This window comes from Myiozetetes cayanensis, unplaced genomic scaffold (assembly GCF_022539395.1).
Source record: "Myiozetetes cayanensis isolate MyiCay16 unplaced genomic scaffold, myiCay2020 scf9, whole genome shotgun sequence".
Classification (NCBI taxonomy): Eukaryota; Metazoa; Chordata; class Aves; order Passeriformes; family Tyrannidae; genus Myiozetetes; species Myiozetetes cayanensis.
Window position 1 is genome coordinate 36,791,484 of NW_026088185.1, and position 20,774 is coordinate 36,812,257.

General features: G+C 43.8%; 1 protein-coding gene across 3 annotated transcripts in view; it reads left to right on the forward strand.

Annotated features, from left to right (window-relative positions):
* Positions 1-16,111, forward strand: part of EPC2 (enhancer of polycomb homolog 2) — a 33,632-nt gene extending 17,521 nt beyond the window's left edge. For all 3 annotated transcript variants that reach the window (XM_050339654.1, XM_050339656.1, XM_050339655.1), the window contains exons 3-14: positions 1,715-1,860; positions 3,605-3,811; positions 4,358-4,506; positions 4,775-4,907; positions 5,778-5,966; positions 6,215-6,304; positions 6,950-7,095; positions 7,192-7,535; positions 10,957-11,093; positions 12,835-12,994; positions 14,057-14,390; positions 15,620-16,111. In XM_050339654.1, the coding sequence (XP_050195611.1) occupies positions 1,715-1,860; positions 3,605-3,811; positions 4,358-4,506; positions 4,775-4,907; positions 5,778-5,966; positions 6,215-6,304; positions 6,950-7,095; positions 7,192-7,535; positions 10,957-11,093; positions 12,835-12,994; positions 14,057-14,390; positions 15,620-15,692 (2,108 nt within the window). In that variant the 3' untranslated portion in view covers positions 15,693-16,111. The remainder of the gene's footprint in view (positions 1-1,714; positions 1,861-3,604; positions 3,812-4,357; positions 4,507-4,774; positions 4,908-5,777; positions 5,967-6,214; positions 6,305-6,949; positions 7,096-7,191; positions 7,536-10,956; positions 11,094-12,834; positions 12,995-14,056; positions 14,391-15,619) is intronic.
* The last annotated feature ends 4,663 nt before the right edge of the window (positions 16,112-20,774 follow it).

Here is a 20,774-nt window from a genome sequence, read left to right on the forward strand (position 1 = left end):
GCAAAGCTCCCAGGAGCTGCAGATGATCCATAAAACCTGCTTTTGTTGAGCCCAGCACTGATTTTTGGCAGGCACTTGAGTGCTGTTTGGCTGCTGAGCTCCCTGAGCAGGGTGGCGTGGCAGTCACCCAGGTACCATAACAATCCCTCTTCTCTCAAGTGCATAATCCTGCCTGCTGATGCTTTTAGTGCTGTTTTACAGAACTAACGGTTCAACAAAAAAAAGCTGGGGCAGTTTTCTCTCCCAAGTTTTTGATTCCTGCCACTGGAGAGGCGGGATCTGATGTTCTCAGCTGCAGTTTGAGATCCAGTTAATTGGTGGAGAGCTGTGGGTCACGTGCCCAGTGACAGTGTCTAAAATAAACTTGTATTATTGAATTAATAATATTAATAATTCCACTTAATTCATAGTTACAGCCCATTGCTATTAAATTATTCTCAAATAAACTGTTACAGTGTGTGTTAAACCAGAGAACACTCTGAACAAGTGATGTCAGAGTTGGTTCAGTTGGGCAGTGTCTCCTCTGAGGTGCCAGTTTGAGCTGAAGGTGGTGAGGAGCTGCTTTTTAGCTGCATCTGCCTGAGTTTTCATGCACAACCAAACAGATAAATACTGCTTTAGCTCATTTATTGCATGGTGTTACAGAGAGGGTGGTCTTGGGCTGGGCTGAGATGTGGGAAGAATATCCTTATCACCTGACCCTGGGAGAGAAAATGCTGTAATTTGCTTTAGAGATGTTTTTTAGTGGTTTTCTTCTGCTCCTGGTCTTCCAGGCTTTTGTTTTAAGGTTCAGCTCAGTGGCAGAGGCTTTGTGAAGTCAGCACTTTGGGATAGCCACGAGTTCAAAGCATAAAGATAAGATAGTGCTGTTTGTCTAATAAGAATGGAATATATTTCAACAAACACTGCCTGTTGTCAATGCTGTAAAGTGCTGATTGAATTACTGGGAAGGTGGTAGCTGGTGTGTCACCCCCTCAAGGTTTTATTAGGTACAATGAATGTTTCCTATTAAGAGTTCTTATAGTTTGTTTGTATTTATTGTAAAATTTCATTTCTGCTGTGTTTATGTTGAATGGTAACTTCCTTCTGTTTTTAGTGGGACCAGGAGTGTTGTCCAGTATGGAAAATCATTAGCACAGCTTGTAATAAAGAGATGGGTTTTGCTGAAGAGTTGAGAACAATATTTGGGGAGTGGAGGAATAGTCAGGCTCTACATCTAGAGCTGATTTCAGTCTGTTAAATATTTCGAGGCTCTGGGTTTGTTAAACAACTTAAAAACGGGCAACTGAAACGATATTGGAACTTCAGTGTAAGTGCTTTTAGCAAGTCTGGAATTGGATTGAAAATGATCTGCATTGTTAATAATCTCATTCTGAAGGAGCTGTGTTATAACAGCATCAAGAAGCATCTTTGCCTTTGTTTTGCAAAGATACAATAAAGTTTCTCTGCCTCTGGTCATTTTTCCAAACTAAAGGTTTTTCCTGTCACCCCTTCGAACCACTTAAAATGAAACTCCTTGGATTCCCTTCATTTTGGAAGTCAGAGACAACTTCCAAGTGCTGCTGTTACATGGGGAAACTCGTTAGCCCAAAGGAAAGAGTGATCTGGCAGAGTCTGGAATTCCATCAGTCAGTTTTGATGCACCTTTCTGCATCTCCGGAGCGTGTTATTCCCCAAACATTTCAATTCTTGCTGTGTGCCACTTTTATTGCAGCCTTCAATCTGGACAATGAGCAGCCAGATTACGATATGGACTCTGAGGATGAGACCCTGCTGAACAGGCTGAACAGGAAGATGGAAATCAAGCCCCTGCAGTTCGAAATAATGGTTGACAGACTCGAAAAGGCCAGTTCTAGTCAGGTATTGTGGGAAGAAGTCACTGGGGTTTGGTGGTTGTTCTGGTGGGTGTTCTGTGTTCTACTCCCGGGATAAGCGTGTGGGAATCTGCACATGCACAGGAATCACATCACTGTCTTATTGTCATGCTGTCAATATTAGTAATTTAGAAAAACAAGGAGTGGGGAGGGAGCTTTTGGGGGCTGGCTGGGGAGAGTTGGTGTTAAATTTTAATTCCTGACCACAGTTAGTGTGTCAGAGAGGACAGCTTACAACTCTTTTTACCCGTGGTGGTGTGGAGGAAGCTTCTGGTGATTTGGCTGGTTCCTCAGCCTGATTTAGTTCAGTGCTGTGTGGCAAGAGGCCAAAATGTCATTTTCTTACACCTTACAGCAACTTCAACAAGGTAAAAATCTTTACCTCAATAATTGTAAAGGTTTTTTACTATGCTAAGAAAATCAACACCCCTGTTTTGGCTTTCAGTTCAAACCATTCTGGTTATCACTTCCCAAGGTCAATACTCATCCTTCTTATCCTGGTTTCACCTTTCGTTGCTGGAATGATAAAGTTACATTTTACAATTGAAAGATGCTTTTCAAAATTAAAATATTACAAGACTATAGAAAATTCATCTGCAAGCAAAACCAACCACACAGGGGCAGTTTATTTTTTTTGTGTTGTTTTCTTTATTTTTTTTTCTTAGGAAGTATGTTAATGGAAAAAAGGGAACAAAGGACAAACAAAACTGAAATTATTTTTAAGCAGTATTTTTCTCCTGTCTTTTAAAAACAGTTCAGTGTTTTTTTAATTCTACTGTAGATTGCAGTGGTTTTATTATATTCTGGCAGGAATTAACACATATTAGCAGTTGGACATAGGATATCTTTATTTTTCTGCTTATTCTAAGATTTTAGTTTGACATGTTGCAGAAGTGTAAATTGAAGTTGTTCGGTTGATGCTTTTCAAGTTATGGGGAAGATAAAGTGCTGCCTGACTTCTGTTCTAATTAATACTGGAGATTCTATTTTCTTTTTATTCAGTGAATGGGTTTAATGATATGAGCATGTTAAACTGATGTACTACTTAGTCACTGATGGGGTTTGCATTTATTTCGAGTCTAATTTCCATATAAAAAGCTGAACATAAAAATAAAAGTTATCTTTACATTATCAGTGCACAACTGCCTCCTACAGAAATAATTTGCCCAAAAACTGAACGACTTTGTCTCTGGGCTGTAATAAACAGGGATGGTCATTATCCTTTTCCATCACCAAGTAAACATTTTGGGGGGGGGGGGGAAATTAGGAAATAAATTCACTTCAGAGTATATTTCTCTACAGTAAATTATCTTGTAGGGGAGCCAGCATTAAACTGCAAAGAATGATACATTAATAATGGCTAACCAAGAAACTTTTAAGAAAAAACAGTCAGATTAAAGTGGTTCCTAAATCACGATCTGCAAACTGTAGTAAGTTATTTATATCCCGAGCTTGTAGTTGTTTCAGACAGTGTGTGCAGATTTCATGAAAGATGGATGAAGTTCTGGAGTATTGCAGGGAAGATGTGATGATGCCGGCTCAGACAATTTGGGAACTGTGTGACTTAGGAAGAACATGTACACAGTTCCCAAATTGTACATGAATATTTTTTAACTCTTTGTGCTAGAAAACAATTTGAGTTTACTCAGAGAATGTACAAGGGGGGTGAGTGTGTGGTGGCCTTCCCTACACCCCCATCCCAACTGCACCTTTCCCACGTTCTCCTGTAGCTTGTGACCCTTCAGGAGGCGAAATTGCTGCTAAATGAGGATGACTACCTGATCAAGGCTGTCTACGACTACTGGGTGAGGAAGAGGAAGAACTGCCGGGGGCCTTCCCTCATCCCCCAGATCAAGCAGGAGAAGAGGGATGGCTCCACCAACAACGACCCCTACGTGGCCTTCAGGAGGAGGACTGAGAAGATGCAGACCAGAAAGGTGACTTGGTTTGGATTTATGGCTTGGAGTCCTGCAGGGAGAGGGATCATTGGGATCCCTGGCCAGGGGATGGTTTATGTTGTTTCCTGGAGAGCTGGAACTCAGAGCAGTTGTGGGACTTGCTGGGTCACAAACTTCCCTTTCTGGGAGAAAAAGGGGAAACCACCCTCCACTTGCCGTGGAGTGAATAGTTCAGGTTTCATATTTGCAGCGTGAAGTGATTTGAACCAGGAAATCTGAAATTACTCAGCGTTTCGCATCAACTTCGCGTGGAACCAAGGCGGGAAAAGCGTTCCAGGAGCCAAACCGTGAACTCCTTGCTCTGCCAAACTTCCCCTGGGTTTATGTGGAACCTGAGCAGACAGAGCAGGGGGGGAGATGGCTGAGAAGCAGGGTTTTGTTTGCAGGTTGGATATGCTTTAGGAGAAGCTGCTCTGGAGGGTGCTCCTCAGCCTCGCTTGCAGCAGCGTTTCTGGAACTTCATTTGTGCAGTTTGAGCCTCGTGAGTTTAGGGCTCGACTTGAAATGTGTTTGGTCTCCCGACAGAACCGAAAGAACGATGAGGCTTCTTATGAGAAGATGTTGAAGTTGAGGAGGGAGTTCAGCAGAGCCATAACCATTCTGGAGATGATTAAGAGAAGAGAGAAGACAAAACGGGAGCTGTTGCATTTAACGTTAGAGGTTGTTGAGAAAAGGTAAAATTGCAGATTTACACCTGTAAGAAGTTATTTATATGACACCAAGGTTTTAAATTTCATTAAATGGGTTTGAAAGCATCTCTTGTAATTTATTTCTGTTTGGAGTTGTGTCTTCTGGACACATAGCTGGAGACTTGTGTACCACATAATATGTACTTACATGTGACTTCAGAAGCTGAAATAAAAGGGATTTATGCAGACTATTGGCCTTTCAAACATTTCCCAGTGGAGATGCAATATTATAGTTTTAATCCTGTTTTTTGAGGTACCACTTGGGTGATTATGGAGGTGAAATCCTCAATGAAGTGAAGCTCAATAGACCTGAGAAAGAGATGGGCACGACTCCATCGTCTCTCCACAACGGAAATCATCACAAAGTTCAAGAATGTAAAGTTAAGGTAAGATTATTTCTGCTGTGAATCTCCTGTTATGGAGTTCATCATTCCAGGTTGGAATTCAGGTGTGGTTTTGAGGCAGTAACCTGAAATGTGAGCAGTTTGAGGTGCTGGGAGGTGCAGGCTGAGAGCTGAAGGGCTGTGGAGGTTTGTATTTAGCACCCGCGACACCTAGTGGTGCTGGCATTCCATGCAAACCCGGCTGCTTCTCCAGGAATTCTGCCATTCCTTGGGTTTCTCCCCTGGCTCTGGAGCTGAGCTCCTTTTCTGGAGTTATTACTTTCAGTCAGTTATTGACGGGTGGTAATTTGGGGTGAACTTACACTGCACTGGCTTCTCCTTCAACGCGAGAGTTTTCCAAGTGAAATAATCTCTTTTAAAGGAAAGCTTTGAAGTTTAATGGTGTTTGTGTTCAAGTGAGCAGTTTAATATCGATGGGGGTGCTCACCACAGAGAGCTTGTGTTAGAAACATCTTAAACAGCCAACCCAAACACCACCACATCTGCACAGAAGTATCAACATGAAGCAAATTAGATTGTTTCTTTGGAGCGTATCTGAGCCCTTCAGAAAATGGAAAGTGCTGGAGAAAAATGAGATTTCAGAAATAGGAATTCCAATTACAATATCCTGAGTGTACTGCAAAGCAAGGAGCCTCTTAGGTTGTCCTATGGCTTGAGAGCTTTCAGTTTGTCTCTACAGATATTTATTAATAAACCATCAGAGGTTAACTTCTGGTTTTTTCGTGTTTTGAATAAATTTTGCATGACGTGTCTCAGATGTCTGCTTTGGGAGATAAGCACTCATGTCTTAGTAATTAACCTTTCCTCTCCTCATGCCTAATTTATTTTAAACACTTTGTTTTCCCCCCCCAGCATCCTCACCACTCCTCCCTGAAGGAAGAGGTGTCCGACGTTGTCCGTCAGAAGAAGAAGTACCTGAAGAAGCCTAAACTGGAGTGTGTGGTGACTCCTCAGCCCTCAGCTGAGCCCCTGCCTGTGCTCAGCAAGAGTGACATCAAACAGTACGACTTCCACAGCTCAGATGAAGATGAGTTCCCACAGGTAACAAACCCCCTGGCACAAAATCTCGGTGTGCTCACAGCAGAGGTTTCGCTTGCCTGGGATTTGGCCAAGTGGCTGTATTAAAAAGATCCCTGGAGAAACCATGAGTTTTTCTTCTAAGTTCTGCTTTGAGAAGCTGCATTTAACATATAAATGTGGCAGTCTGTGTTATGTAAATACAAACTTGTATAATAAATAAAATTACATGAATGTGGCAGTTGGGAGAATGACGTTGCCTTCTGCTCTAGGTACCCTCGCCAGTGTCAGAAGCAGAAGAAGAAAATGATCCTGATGGACCCTGTGCTTTCAGGAGGAGAGCAGGATGCCAGTATTATGCTGTAAGACTGTGCTGTTGGATTTAGGGTGGTGTTGGGGGGGTGTTTCTTAAATTTAGGCTGGCACAGGGCTAATGTCACAGGTGTTCTGTTCCCACTCTCAGCACCAAAACTTTGATGCACCCAGAGACAGTTTTCAGCCTTAACTCCTTTACCAAAAGGAGCTGAGATGACTGATGTTCATTCTTTTCTATTAGTTTTCCCTTGCTGTTAGAAGCAGGTTATTTAACAGCCTAAATGTTATATTTTTTTTAGTTTGTTTGCCCTTTTAAACTACCAAGTCCATTTGAGTTTGGCTTCACTCAACGTAAATTGATTGACTCTACAGCCCTGCATTTAAGCTGATCACAGAAATCGATAATGAGTATTATTAACTTGTCATTTGAGACAGCACAGAGCATTTCTGCTTGGAAAGATGGAATCAGAGAATCCCAGAAATGGTTTGGGTTGGAAGGGACCTTAAATCTCATTCCATTCCTGCCCTGGACAGGGACACCTCCCACTGGCCCAGGTTGCTCCAAGCCCCATCCAACCAAGTGATGGTTCTGTGGGCAATCATCAACCTGTGCATGATAACCAGCAGTGCCCCAAACCATCCCACACTCTCTGAGTGAGTGTAAAGTTGCCTTTTCCTGTTCTTCTTCGCAGCCTCGTTTGGACCAAACTAATTCTTCGTCTGAAACCCCCGAGTTGGCAGAATTGGACAAGCTGAGGTTCAGGCATTGCCTTACAACCCTGACAATTCCAAGGAGGTGCATAGGATTCGCCAGGAGGCGGATTGGCAGGGGTGGAAGGTACAGCTGTGTTGCTTTAACCCTTCATTCCCCTCCCAGGTGTTAAAAAGGGAACAATCAGAGTGACTGATGTGTTCTCTCCTCCTCCCTCCCCAGGGTTATAATGGACCGAATATCCACAGAGCACGATCCCGTCTTGAGGCAGATTGACCCGGAAATGCTGAACAGTTTTTCGAGCTCTTCCCAGACTTTAGACTTTTCTTCTAATTTCTCACGGACCAATGCTTCCAATAAACCTTGTGAAAACAGACTGTCCCTCCCTGAAATCCTAAGCAATATCAGATCATGTCGACTGCAGTGTTTCCAGCCCAGGCTACTCAATCTCCAGGACAGCGATAGCGAAGAATGTACCTCAAGGAAACCAGGGCAGACTGTGAATAACAAAAGAGTCTCTGCAGCATCTGTAGCTTTATTGAACACCAGCAAGAATGGCATATCAGGTAGGCAAGGATTGGAGTTCTTCTGGAGCTTAAAATACTGAATTTTGGTGGGTTTACCTGGGACTGCACTGCTAACAGCACCGCTGTGTATCTAACCCACGGATTAAAATAACTAATTACTTTGTGTTTCCTGGGACACACAGACCTTTCCCTCTTCCTCCTGCTTTTATTCCAGTGCCAGTAGAATTTGGTGAAGTGCTGGATTCAAACACACACATTATTCAACTGGATTCTGCTTGTATCAAGAATTGTTGAGGTGTGATTGAGTCTTCATGGCTCTTAATTGGCCTGACTGTGTTTAAAGATAGAAGAATTTTCTTTGTGAGCGCCAAAGGAAAGCCCCTGGTCTGAAAACAGCAAGAATGTTGACACTGGAAGCATCCAGTGATGCAATGCACCTTCTCTGGTTTTTTGGCTGATCATCAGCCACTGATGAAGTTTGGGAAATTGTCATTTCCCTTAAATGTCATCTGCAGCTCTCACAGCCAGTGCAGCCACCCTTTGCCTTTATGACCTGGCAGCTCCAGAAGAGCAAGACAGACATTCCCACGTTAAAAAAAAATGCTGATAAAGTTTCTTGTCGTGTCTTCACAAGAAAATAAAATATGCACAACATTTGTGAATACTTGTAGACTCCTTGTTGGGGCTTGGAATAAAAGCTTCCAAAGGAAAAAATCGTTTTAAGCTTAAATTAAATAGCCTTTGCTTCACTTGCTCCATATGCTGGAGCTGTAATTGTAATTCTATAACTTTTCAGCTTAGTCCTTGTAAGCTTTATGTTGTTCTCTCCCATGATCAGATTTGCACAGGAATATTCCTGCTGCACGAAAAGAACACATATAATGTGCTGTGGCTTTATTTTATGTAATTATTCTTCCTGAAAGAGCAGGAAGGGCTTGGAGAATTCCACCTGTAGCAGAAGAGGGGGCAGCTGTGTGTGATGGGATTATTAAGAGATGTCTGGTTAAAGCAAGTGCAGAAAATTTTTAAAAAAATTAAGGATGTGAACCATGGACTGTAAGGAACAAGGGTTTAGCTGGTAGGTCCTTATGTAACAAGAATGAGCAATACTGCAAGATTCCTGTTTGCAGGAATGCAGTATGGTGGCACCAAGGTATGGGAAGGTGCTGAGAAACATCCGGGTTAAGCTGATGATTATTTTTTTCCTGAGTTTTTTTTTTTTATAATAATATAGTAAATATCAGTCAATTACTGAAGGATTAGCTAGATGTAACACTTTAAATTCTGCTCTGGGTGGAGTCTGCCTAAAAATGAGGAGAATATTTTGAGGTGGAAGCTGATCTGTGAAGGAAAAAGGTTGAACAGTTGTGTGAAGTCCCCAGAACTGGCTGTAGGATTGCAGCAGTGGAGGAGAATTCCAGTGGCTGGGAAAGATGGCAAAACAAAAAGGAGAACAGTGTTTATCTGCAGGGAAAAGGGGAGCCCTGTGTTTTGTAGGGATCTGTGGACACACAGGAATAAAACATCAGCCCTTCCTGGGTCAGGTAATGCCCATCAACAAGAATATCAGTGTGTGGATTGATCAAAATAGTAATAAACTTGGGTTATGATTCTGAAAAATCCCCTGGGGAATACAGGGAGAACAGAAGGTCCCTCAGCAGCTGAAGTAAATCATGCAGGCACATTTATGGCTGTGGAAGACCTTTCTCATCCCAGGTTAAATTCCAAAGCAGATCCTGCAGTTCTGGTGCAGGATCAGACACAGCAGACAACAGAATTGTCCCCCAAGTGACAGAGCCAGCGAGAGGCACAGTGTTGGGTTTTCTCCCTCGTAAATAGTGAATAAATTTGGGAAGGGCTGGTCAGAGTCTGGCTGTGCATTAAATGAGCACAGCACAGTGCATTTATTGAAGTCATTCTCTTTGCTGATATCAGTGGATTTTATAGCACACTTACCTGTGAGCATAAAGCTGCCTCCAGAGGGAACAGTGGCAGTGCTAAAACTGATTACTTCTATTTTTTTTTGATGTTTTTACTTTAGAGAAGACTTAGAGTTGCTTTGATTTTATTTTTTTTTTTTGCTGCACAAGAATATTTAAAATTACCTCTGCATTTTATTTTTCCCTGTATTAATAAAGCAACTCTTCCTCTGGTATTTCCTCCAATGCTGTAGAAACAGAGACTAATTTTAAAAATGGTGTGACCAATCTTCTCTTCCAAGTGCCTAATCAGTGCATGAATAAAAAACCAATTTTTTGAGCTAATTAACTCTTGCTCATGTCATAAGAACTGCAAGTGGGAAAACCATGTCCCTGGATACACAGGACAGCTATTCCCAGCTGAAGGATTTTGCTTATGGAACAAACTTTTACCTTTTAGAGGTATTTTTTTTTTATCCTCAGCATTAAATACCATGTAGAAGTAATTAATAAAATGCCACTTTCAGGGCAGCCTGTAAGATGATCTTTGATTAAAGGCTTCAAATCCTGAGAGAAGTGACATAAAAAATGCAAACCAAAGCTGTCAAGGAGGAAGACTTAATTTACCAGTGCCTTTTTTTTTTACCCTGTGGTGTTGCAGTTTTTCAATCCATCACAAAACTCAGGTTTTAACATGAAACACTTGGCAGTATTTTCAGTTTACCAAGGGTGCAGTTCTTTGGGTGAGAATATTAAAAACAGCTTTTCTAACTTCATTTCCTTCCTGTGTTGGGAGTGTGAGACTTACTGGGGTGGCATTAACCTGCTTCCCATCAGATACAAACCTCTGTCACTCCTAAACTCTTACTCCATTTAAAAAAATAATTGGCAGAGAAAATCCTGTTCAGGTGGAACAACGAGCAGATCCTTCAGGAAAGGTGGGAAAGAGGAAGGTCAAGCTGGAATTGCCAGATAGGTGAATAGTCCTTTGGGGTGAGGGCTGGTCTAGAACTGCACAGACTGTTTAAATCTCAGATTTTTTTGTGTTCTCCAGTGCCAGTGTTCCACTGGAAATCCATCCTGCTGTCAGAGAAAGGGACAGTAAGGGACTGTAGGAAAGGAATTTGTACAGGAATAAACTCCAGTGCTCCCTGGGACACCAAATGCCCAGCTCAGCCCAGATACTTCATCCTCAGCCCTGATTTTTAGGCCAGTGCTTGTTTTCTGAAAGGCAGGAAAATACTTTCACTAAGCTTTTGCCTGAAGCTACTGGAGAGAAAACCACCAGAGATAAAAACTGCTTAAAAGCAACCAGAGCCCTGAGTTCTTTTGTTGTAAATTGATTCAGTGTAAGAACACAACAAACAAACTGTAGCTTGACCTCTCCTTTACATGAGAATACAGGAAGATCTTGGGAAGCATCTGACACAGCGTGTGATGTCTTTGAGCACTCAGTTGTCCAAAATAGCTGCACTGTTGCCTTTCAGATGAATTTGCTGTGTGCAGGGCTGTGTAACTCTGCTCCCCTTTCTTTCCTGTAGTCACAGGGGGCATCACAGAGGAGCAGTTCCAGACACACCAACAGCAGTTGGTGCAAATGCAGAGGCAACAGCTGGCTCAGCTGCAGCAGAAACAGCAGTCCCAGCATTCCTCCCAGCAGGCACATCCAAAAGCACAGGTACTGCTCCCCAAATGTTCCTCCCATGCTGCTGATTCCTGTTTGCTTACTGTGTTCATCTCTCCTCCACACTAAATGTATAACACCCCAGTAAAGATGTTACGTTTGAGAGTGAATGTTGAATATTTTTAGTCAGATTTTATGTGGGTTTGTTTTTTTTTTATATATATAAATTGTATGTCATGGTTGTGTTTACAAGAGACTTCCTGGTTGAATGTGTTCCCTGCCTGCCCAGGGCACAAACAGCCGTGTGCTCTCAAGCCTTGCTGCTTTCACTGGTTCTGCCTCCCTTTGTGTAACAGCTCTGAGGAGACTCCTTTATTAAAATTACCTGATGAGGTAATGTTCTATTATGGTAGGGCTCTGCTACGAGCAGATGTTCAGTGAGTACTCCAAATTGGTACCTCTGAGAGGGAAAACAGAGCTTTGCCTGTTTGCATATTCTGTCTTCTGAAAGAATCTCGTTTTCCCTCTGTAATACCTTGCAAGGGAAGAAAGATTTTCAGGTGTTCTTAGTTTTCTGTTCCTTCCTTAACAAAAAAAAATATAAAAGCTGTTGTTGTTGTCATCTATTACTTTTACTTTGAGCATTTAATATCTTTAATTGCTTCTGCTGTTTGTCCCTTCCCCTCTGTGTTTTCTACTTAAGTTAATCAGGGATTCTGTGTTGGCAGATACTGATGACATTTTTTTAAGTGTAAGGGGACAATGCCAGACTATTTAAACAAAAGGAATGAATTTTGGACCTTTAAAACACTCTAAGCTTCTGTGCAAAGTCATTTCTTAAGCTAATATATGAATTGCAATTGCAGGATTAACATTCCTTCCAGTAAGAGTGGTGAGGCTTCCCAGTACTTACTGTTGTTTCAGAGAAGCTGGGCTGATGGATAATGTGTGACTCCAGAAGGAGCAGGGCACAAATTGCTGTGGGACAAATCACTCCACGGGAGCGGATGTACCATAAATACTGAACAGCCTTTAGGATTGCAGTTGCAGAGTGTTTGCTGCCTGGAGACAGGAGAGAAAGGGAGGCTTGAGAAACTAAAGGCGTAGTCATCATCTTAAAGGAAACTTCTCAAAGACTTCCATGGAATCCCAGACTGGTTTGGGTTGGAAGGGGCCTCAAAGATCATCTTGTTCCACCCCCTGCCACTGGCAGGGACACCTTCCATCAACTCAGGTGGCTCCAAGCCCCGTCCAGCCTGGCCTTGGACACTTCCAGGGATCCAGGGGCAGCCACAGCTTCTCTGCCCAACCTGGGCCAGGGTCTCACCTCCCTCACAGCCAGGAATTCCTTCCCAAAATCCCATCTCTCCCTGCCCTCTGGCACTGGGAAGCCATTCCCTGTGTCCTGTCCCTCCATGCCTTGTCCCCAGTCCCTCTCCAGCTCTCCTGGAGCCCCTTTAGGCCCTGCAAGGGGCTCTCAGGTGTCCCTGGATCCTTCTCTTCTCCAGGCTGAACAGCACATGGCAGGAGTGCTCTGTTGTGCTCAGAACTGCACTTGCCACTGAGTGGATTGTGCAGGACTTGCCCAACACTCAGGTGGACACTGATGTTCAACTTCCCATCAGTGTTTCAGACACAGAACTGTTCAGTGTTTGGGTGCAGTGGGTTACAGGTAGAACAAGTCTGTATTGATAGGATAGTACTTGTGCACTACAGCAATCCTAACACTGTTTCACTTTGTACTTGGATAATTATGAAAAACGTTTTTTTACCCTCTTTTTTTTTTTCCTCCCAGGGCTCCAGCACCTCTGACTGTATGTCCAAAACCCTGGATTCAGCCAGTGCCCACTTTGCTGCCTCTGCAGTGGTCAGTGCTCCTGCCCCCGGCCGCAGCGAGGGCACCAAGGAACCCAACACCAGCCACAACAATATCAATGGTGTTGTCCAGCCTTCAGGTGATGATGCTTAAAACTCCTGTCTAGTGTGAGCCAAGGGTGCCAACTGTTATTACTCAACTTTCTGATTTAATAAATTAAAAATCAGATATATTAATTGTGATGGTTTTAAATAGCCTTCTTTGAAATACTCTTGGGCAATGGCACTTATCACAGACTCAGAGAATATCCTGAGTTGGGAGGCACCCACAGAGATCATCCAAGTCCAGCTTCCTTGCCCTGCACAGGACTGCCCCAGGAACCCCACCAATCCTGAGAGCCTTGTCCAATATCTGTTGTTAGAATGGATATAAAGCTACCAAATGCTCTTTTGCATTGGAGGAGCATTGTGTATTTTTCCTTTGGCTTATCTTTTAATAATTTGTTACGATCAGAAGCGTGACATCACCTTAAAACCAGTGTGAATGTGTAATTCAAAAGTTAATCAATTGCTTAAACTTGAAGCACTTTATGAAGACAGTGGTAAAGTTGTTAAATTATTTGGTCATTATCTCCTGTATTCAGGCAAAAACCTACCAACCAACTGCCACTGGCAATTCTTTACTTCAGAGTAAGTTTTGGGTATCACTGCATTTAGGATTCTTCCCAAATTCAGGCAGAAATGTAGCCATTGGCATTCAGTGCCTTCCTCCCACCCCTCCTCCTGGTTGTGCTGGTGCCGTGGCCAAGTAGCCAAGAGGCAAATGTGATTTGGCACTGGGCTGCCAGCACAAAGAAAAGGCTTTTAGAGTAATTTGTTGTTTTAGCAGCTAATGATGTGATTAGTTTTATAGACCTTCTGCCAGGCTGGGTTAATGATAATATGAAATGAATAGAGGGAGAAAAAACAACGACTGAATAAAATCAATATACTGGAGCAGCTCCAGGGAAGGGGGAGAGAGAGAGAGAGAGACATCTGTGTGTAATTCTTTGAGATTGTATCCAAGAGGGCAGTGCTTTGAGGGGTGTAAGATCAGGCACCATTGCTACATTTTGTGACTGTGGAACAGGGATTCTTGCACTGTCCCAGGGACCAGACACACCCACAGCATTATTTCATAAACAACATTTCTCTCGTGACAGGAACCTCCCGGACCTTGTACTCCACCAACATGGCTTTATCATCCAGCCCAGGGATCTCGACCGTGCAGCTGGTAAGGACAGTTGGCCACAGCACCACAAACCACTTAATCCCAGCGCTGTGCACGAGCAGCCCCCAGGCTGTGCCCATGAACAATTCGTGCCTGCCCAGCACGGTGCACCTCAACAACGTCAGCGTGGTGTCCCCCGTCAACGTGCACATCAACACGCGGACGTCGGCGCCGTCCCCCACCGCCTTAAAACTCGCCACAGTCGCTGCCAGCATGGACAGAGTGCCAAAGGTGACCCCCAGCAGTGCCATCAGCAGTATAGCGAGGTGAGTGGGGCGGGCTGGCAGGCCTGGTGGGGTTGGAATTCACTGGAATCACAGTCACTGAGGTTGGAAAAGGCCTCCGAGGGCATCGAGGCCAACCTGAGCCCACCCACGTCCTGCTGTTCCTTGGGCACCTCCAGGGATGACGATTTCACCACCTCCCTGGGCTGTTTCAATGCTTGACAACCCTTTCCATGAAGAAATTCCTCCTGCTGTCCAACCTGAACTTCCCCTGGTGCAGCTTGGGGCTGTGTCCTCTCTTCCAGCCCATGGAGTCCACCCTGTGCTCTGTCCCCCACACTGAGGGTCACATCCAGTCATTCTTGAACACCTCCAGGATTGGGGACTCCAAACCTCCCTGGCTTCCAATGCCTGACAACCCTTTCCCTGAAGAAATCCCTTCTGATGTCCAACCTGAACCTCCCCTGGCACAGCTTGGGGCTGTGTCCTCTCCGTGCCCAACTCTGCACTAGAGAAAATTGTTTCCCCACCTAAGAGACTTCCCAGCACAGCTTCAACTTTTGTGAGATAAGAGGCTGGCACATACCTTTTTTATATATATATATTCACATGGATATATGTGTTATATATTTATGTGACATACAGACCAGAAAACTGCATAGATAAAATCACAGCATCATAGAATTGGTTAGGTCAGAAAAGACCTCCAAGATCATCGAGTCCAACCATGAAGATGTTTATTCTCACTGAACAGCAGCACTGTTATTTTGGGATACTTAGAAGATGTTTCGTAGCAGGAGTTTGCAGTGGGCCAAGTTGTCTGAAAAGGGCAATACTTGGGGTTTGTTTTAAGTCTGCTGGATTATTTGCTACTTAAAGAAACCCATGTTTAGGAATTGGAAAAGGCAAAAATGGGTATTAGTAAATGATCAGAAAAAACTTAAGATTTCTTGCACTTTAGGGGGAATTATAACACTTTGTTCACTGGCAAAAAAAAATGAGTTATTATATTGCATACCTTTTTTTATTCAGGAGACTTTTTAGTACTGTTTAGTGCTCTTATCCATGCACTAATCTTGGAGAAGGGATGCACTGCTGGTGGAGTTGTTGAAAGCCAATATTTACCTTTAAATCACGTCTGCAATGTGTGTGGAGGCTTCTCCCTGGCTGTGCTGGGTTGAACCACCCAGCAGAGGGAAGGAAGGGCTCAGGCAGTGGGAGGGAACCCCTCCTTTCGTGGCTGTAACCGTTGGGATTCGCTTCCCTTGCAGGGAGAACCACGAACCGGAGCGCCTGGGCCTGAACGGCATCGCAGAGACCACAGTGGCCATGGAGGTGACATAACCCCCACCCAGAGCGTCCACCCGTGCCCGTGGAGCGGTCCTGGAGTCCCAGCTGAATGCAAAACACGGCGCTCTGTGCGTCACAGAGAGCTCGGAGAGACCGAAACGGACTTAGAATTATATCGTGTATTAAGTCGATATATAATGTAAATTTTGTAAAATTGGGAAAATCACTACCTTGTAAAATAGTTTATTTGTATCATCAATATTATTTCTGTTACTTGAATAGTAGATATTCATCATCATGCTTTTGCACTTGAATTTGCAACTGAATGGATTAAAAAAATAATTCTTTAATGGGATCATGAGCATGACATGGGATCCTGCATCACTTGTTTAAACTATTTATTTTGCCATGTTTACATTTTGTATCTTGTACAAATAAATGCAACTTTGTGTCTAAAAAAAAAAAAAGTTAAAGATTCATAGCTAGGAAACAAAATTCTTGTAATTTTTTTCTAAAGGAAATGTAAAGTTTTCACTTGGTTCATTTTGTTTCACAATTTGACTAGATGGACTTTTTGGTAAATACTTTAGTGGCATTTCACTGTCAAATATGAAGTTCAAGGCAAAATAGTATTTTCTATTACTGTGCAGGGGAAAGGGATGGATCGATACATGCAAATTTAATGTAGTAACTCACTTTTCCATATATTTTGAATGTATATTTCTATTTATAATACCAGTTTATAAAAAATAATTACACAGGAGAGAGAGAGAGGGAGAGAGAGAGGAAAAAAAAAAAGAGAGAGAGAGAGAACTGACTAGGAAAATTATGCATCTGGCACAGGTGAAACTGTGCAGATCTGAGCAAAATTTTTCACCTGACGACATTTTATCCGAAGACTTCTGCGTATTTTAACCGGCTTTTCCAACTTGTACCACACCCACACATTAAAGGATATTTTACCAGGTATGTATTGCATTATATATCATTGCAATAATTCATTATTGGATGTCTAGATATCGAGCCATCCCAGGTGGTGGGGGCAGGGGGTGGGGAGGGCGGGGTGGGGAGCGGGGTTGGGAGGGGAGGGGAGGGTCGTGGCAAGATTGTCTTTTCAATTTTGGAGAGTTTTCCTGTGGCTACAAGGCAAGTAACGGGTTGGAAAAAGTCTGACTGTAAGCGTTGGACACCTTCGTAGTGTAGTGTTTTAGTGACTTTTTTTATACGGTTCTTGTAAATTAGATACGTGTAGTGGTGTTTCCGAAATGTTTGTTTATGCACTAGTTCAGACAACTTTCCCTGTTACTTGTTCTTGATAAGTGAAAACTGCAGGGAAATAAAAAGTACATATCAAAAACCCGGCCATGGCGCAGATGTGGTTATTTCACAGGGCGAGTGTAGGGGTCGTGAAGGGGCTCTTGGTGATTTATTGGCATATGCACCGGTTCCCAGAAGGTTTCAGGTCATGGGGTGTTGTTCCCTGTCCGTGGTAAGGGGAGGGCTGGGCTGGAGGTTTGGGATCTGAGACCTGGCAGTGCGGTGCAAACTTGGGGGTGAGTCACTTGGCTGTTGGACTCTCCACCTTTGGATAACGTTTCTGTATTTCTTACAAATCCCAGAATGTTTGAGGTTGTCTGGTCCAGACTCAGGATATGCTCTGCCTTGATGTTGTGCAGTATTTCCCTTCCTAGCTGCACATAAAGAGCTGTTTTCAATCCAAGTTGTGTTTGAACCTGCTTTGTCTTGCGTTGTGGAAGGTGAATTTTCCGGCAGCTGAAAACACTTTGCAGAGCTTTAAATACCAGGAGCTCGTCAGAAGACTCAGATGTCTAAAATTAACTGGTTTTTTGCTTCACTGAGGCTTTATTTTTTTATTCAGTCCGATGTCTCCAGGGAGAGGTGAGAACACATTAAACCTTGTTGAGAGTAATCAGAAGGACCCACGACCTGCCTTGCTCAGGTGAGGTGTGGTGGCAGCATTTGGGGTGTCAGCACAAAGGGGGGGTACCTGTGAAAAGGTGTTTATTCACTGCTCTGGGCCTTCCCTGAGCTGCTGCTCCCTGAAAAGCTGCTCTTTACCTGTCCATGGTCCTTCCAGGTTTGTCTGAGCCTTCCTGCAGAGCTGGCAGGGACTGACCCATGTGGTCTAAAAGTATAAATGAATTTCCTCTGAAAGAATTGCTGAAAACCTAAGCCTTAAAAAAAAAAATAAGTTATTGTCCTCAATATATAGAAATAACCTTGCTTCACACCATCCCCAAAAGCCTTTGGAGGCTTAATGAGAATGGGAAGTAATTTCTTCTGCAGATTGAAAGCTGTGGACTCTTTCACTACAGACATGGATCATTTTCAGGGAAAATGGGACTGAAGATGGCTCAGATTGCTGCCTGTCTCTGACTTGGGGTAGTCTAATCCTCATCTAATTACTTGAAAAACCCTTTAGCTGGAGCTTCGAACTTTTAATGGATTCTGAGAAAATGGGAGGTGGAGGGAAGGATCCCACGAACTCCCAAGGCTCTGATGGTAAGTGCCAGATGTGGAATGGGGTTCCTTTAAAGGATTAGTGAAGCAGAGCTGGAATAGTCATCCTTAGGATTTCTGGCAGTTAATTGTGTGCCTCAAGTGCAAGAGAAGGGGAGTGATGGATAATGCTGTAGCCCATGGAAATCTTCCTTAAAAAGAAGAAAAAAAGCATTGGTAGAAACTCTTTGTCTTGCTCCTGGTGAACAGCAGGGAGTGCCACTGACAGAGTTGGTTTTGTTCTGTTTTAATGTGTGTGTTGAAGATAATATTTTTAATTCTTATTTGCCCATCTCTGCTGTAGGATTTGCAGAGTGATTTTTGTTCTGTCCTCTGAGTGTCATTCAGGTAAGACTGTTAATTCTTTACTTGGTTTATCTACAGCGATTTATATTGGACTCCATGTCTGTGGGTACAGTTTCCCTTCAGTGTCGGATACCAGGAAATGATGGTTCTGTTTTTAATTAGGTTTATCAGTTTAATTATGTGTTGACTGGGGTTTTGGTGTGTGTTCAGTTGTCATCCCAACAGGCCTCCTGGGTTTGACTTCAGAGGAACAGTTTCAAACCTCACCTCCGTGCTTGTTCTGCTTTCAGGCTTTGCAATATTCAGGCTTGCTCTTAGGAAGGTGGAGAAATAACCTTCATAAAGAGCACCCTCCCAGCCTTACAACTTTGTGAAGTTATGACTGTGATTAAGAACAGTAAAATCTGTTTGGTCCAACCTGGCTTCAGTGCACTGCATCCTGGTTTGACTCCAATCCAAGTGGAATTGCCCAGGGAAGATGACGTAGAAGGATCAGAGCAAGGAGCAAAGGAAAGGAGGGAGGCAATAATTAAGGCAGATAACAGAAAACTTGCAACTCAGCATAGTCTCAGCCTAAATCTTTGTGTCTGGGGGGGGTACAGGACTGACCACGGCACCCTCCGTGTGGGATCGTGCTCTGACAAGGTCTCACCCCTCAGGAACGTCAGGAAAGATGAGCTGTGCCTGCCTGTCAGCTGCGGGCTCTCCTCGGGCCGGCAGAGCTAATGGAGCAGAACACGGCGCGGTGACCGAGGCACATCTCCCAGCTGCACTTCCCAAACCTCGGGAGCGCTCGGGGCTGGTTTGTGACACGGCAGAAGCTGCCAAGGAGCCCCGAGTCCCTCCCCCGGGGCCGGGCTGGTGGCAGCTGGCTGGGAATTGGTGGCAGCCTGGTGCTCACTTCCCACCGTGGCTCTCGATGCTTCACTGCCCCTGCCCCAGTTAACGTCACTTCACTGAGCCCTGCCCTGGGGACAGAGTGATCCTTAGAACAGCGTCGTGTCCCCCCTCCCTTCCTGACGATGCTGATGTGACTGGACCGGTCCTGGTGGGTTTAAATCGCCGGCGCTGTCAGTGACACCAGAAGATGGCGTCAGCTGCCTGTGATGCTCTTTTAACTCTTTCTGCAGCTCCAGGGACACTTTGTGGCTTGGGATTGGGTATTTTTTAGTGGCTTTTAGTGCTTTTTTTTTTTTCAGTTGGCCTTTTTATGGTTGCTTTATAACTTCCTGTAATTTAACACATTTTCCCCGAATTCCAATCCTTTGATTCGGGTGATTTATCGAGTAACCCAAATAAAAGGATGGTAACTTGGAAAAAAAATGTTTTGAGCACTGAACAATCAACTAAAAGGCTTTGCTGTTTTACAAAGTGATAAGAACATCTATTTATTTATTTATTTATTTATTTATTTTTAGCAAACCCATCTTTTATAGGTAGGTTAACATGATATATATATATATGACTGTGTAATGTGAATAATTTATATGAAGATTGAGATTTACGTGTGCACCTGAGTAACTTATATATATATATTTTACAGGAAGCAGATATTGGAGTGGTTTGCAAACCAGAAGCAATTCTGCTCTGAAACTCCCTGCCAAACACTTTCTCCGGGAAGTACCTTTGGAGTGCCAGTGCTCCATTCCCACACCTGACCTTCTGTGGAGATGTGAGAAAGGAACCCCCACGGTCCCAGTGCCCAAAGAAATCCTGCCCTGTCGGACCAGAGGGATGCTGTGGCTGGGATAACCACCCTGGGTGACTGGGAGGCTCAGCTGTGCAGCTCCTGTGTGTTTTGCTGTGGAATTTCCCCCTTGCCTGGCCCAAATGTTCCCATTCCCCAGTCCCTCCTGAGCTCTGGATGTGCCCCCGTGCCTTGGGTGATCCTTGGGGATGCAGATTGGATGTTCCCAGACCTCACTCCCTCCTAACTGCCTTCTCAGCTCTTTTTAGCTCACTTTGTTGCCTGTTTTATTTATTTATTTGTTTATTTATTTTTAGTCCTGCTGAACACTTCCGTGTCCTGGCTTTGCAGAGGTGTTCCCTGGTGCACTCTGACGGTGTCTCCTGCTGTCTGTGGGCCATTAACTACACAAGACACTCCAAATTGCCTTTTTTTGTCGTGGGGATCCCAACCCTTTGGGGAGAAATCCTTTCCCACCCCCTTTACCCACAGACATCTCAGCACAGATGACACAGGCGTTTCATCAGATTTCCCCTCTCAGGCCGCTGATGAAGCACCAGGATCAATGGGATCTGCATTAAAGCCGCTCTCCCTGCTGACAACTTACACCCCTGGCCAGCACT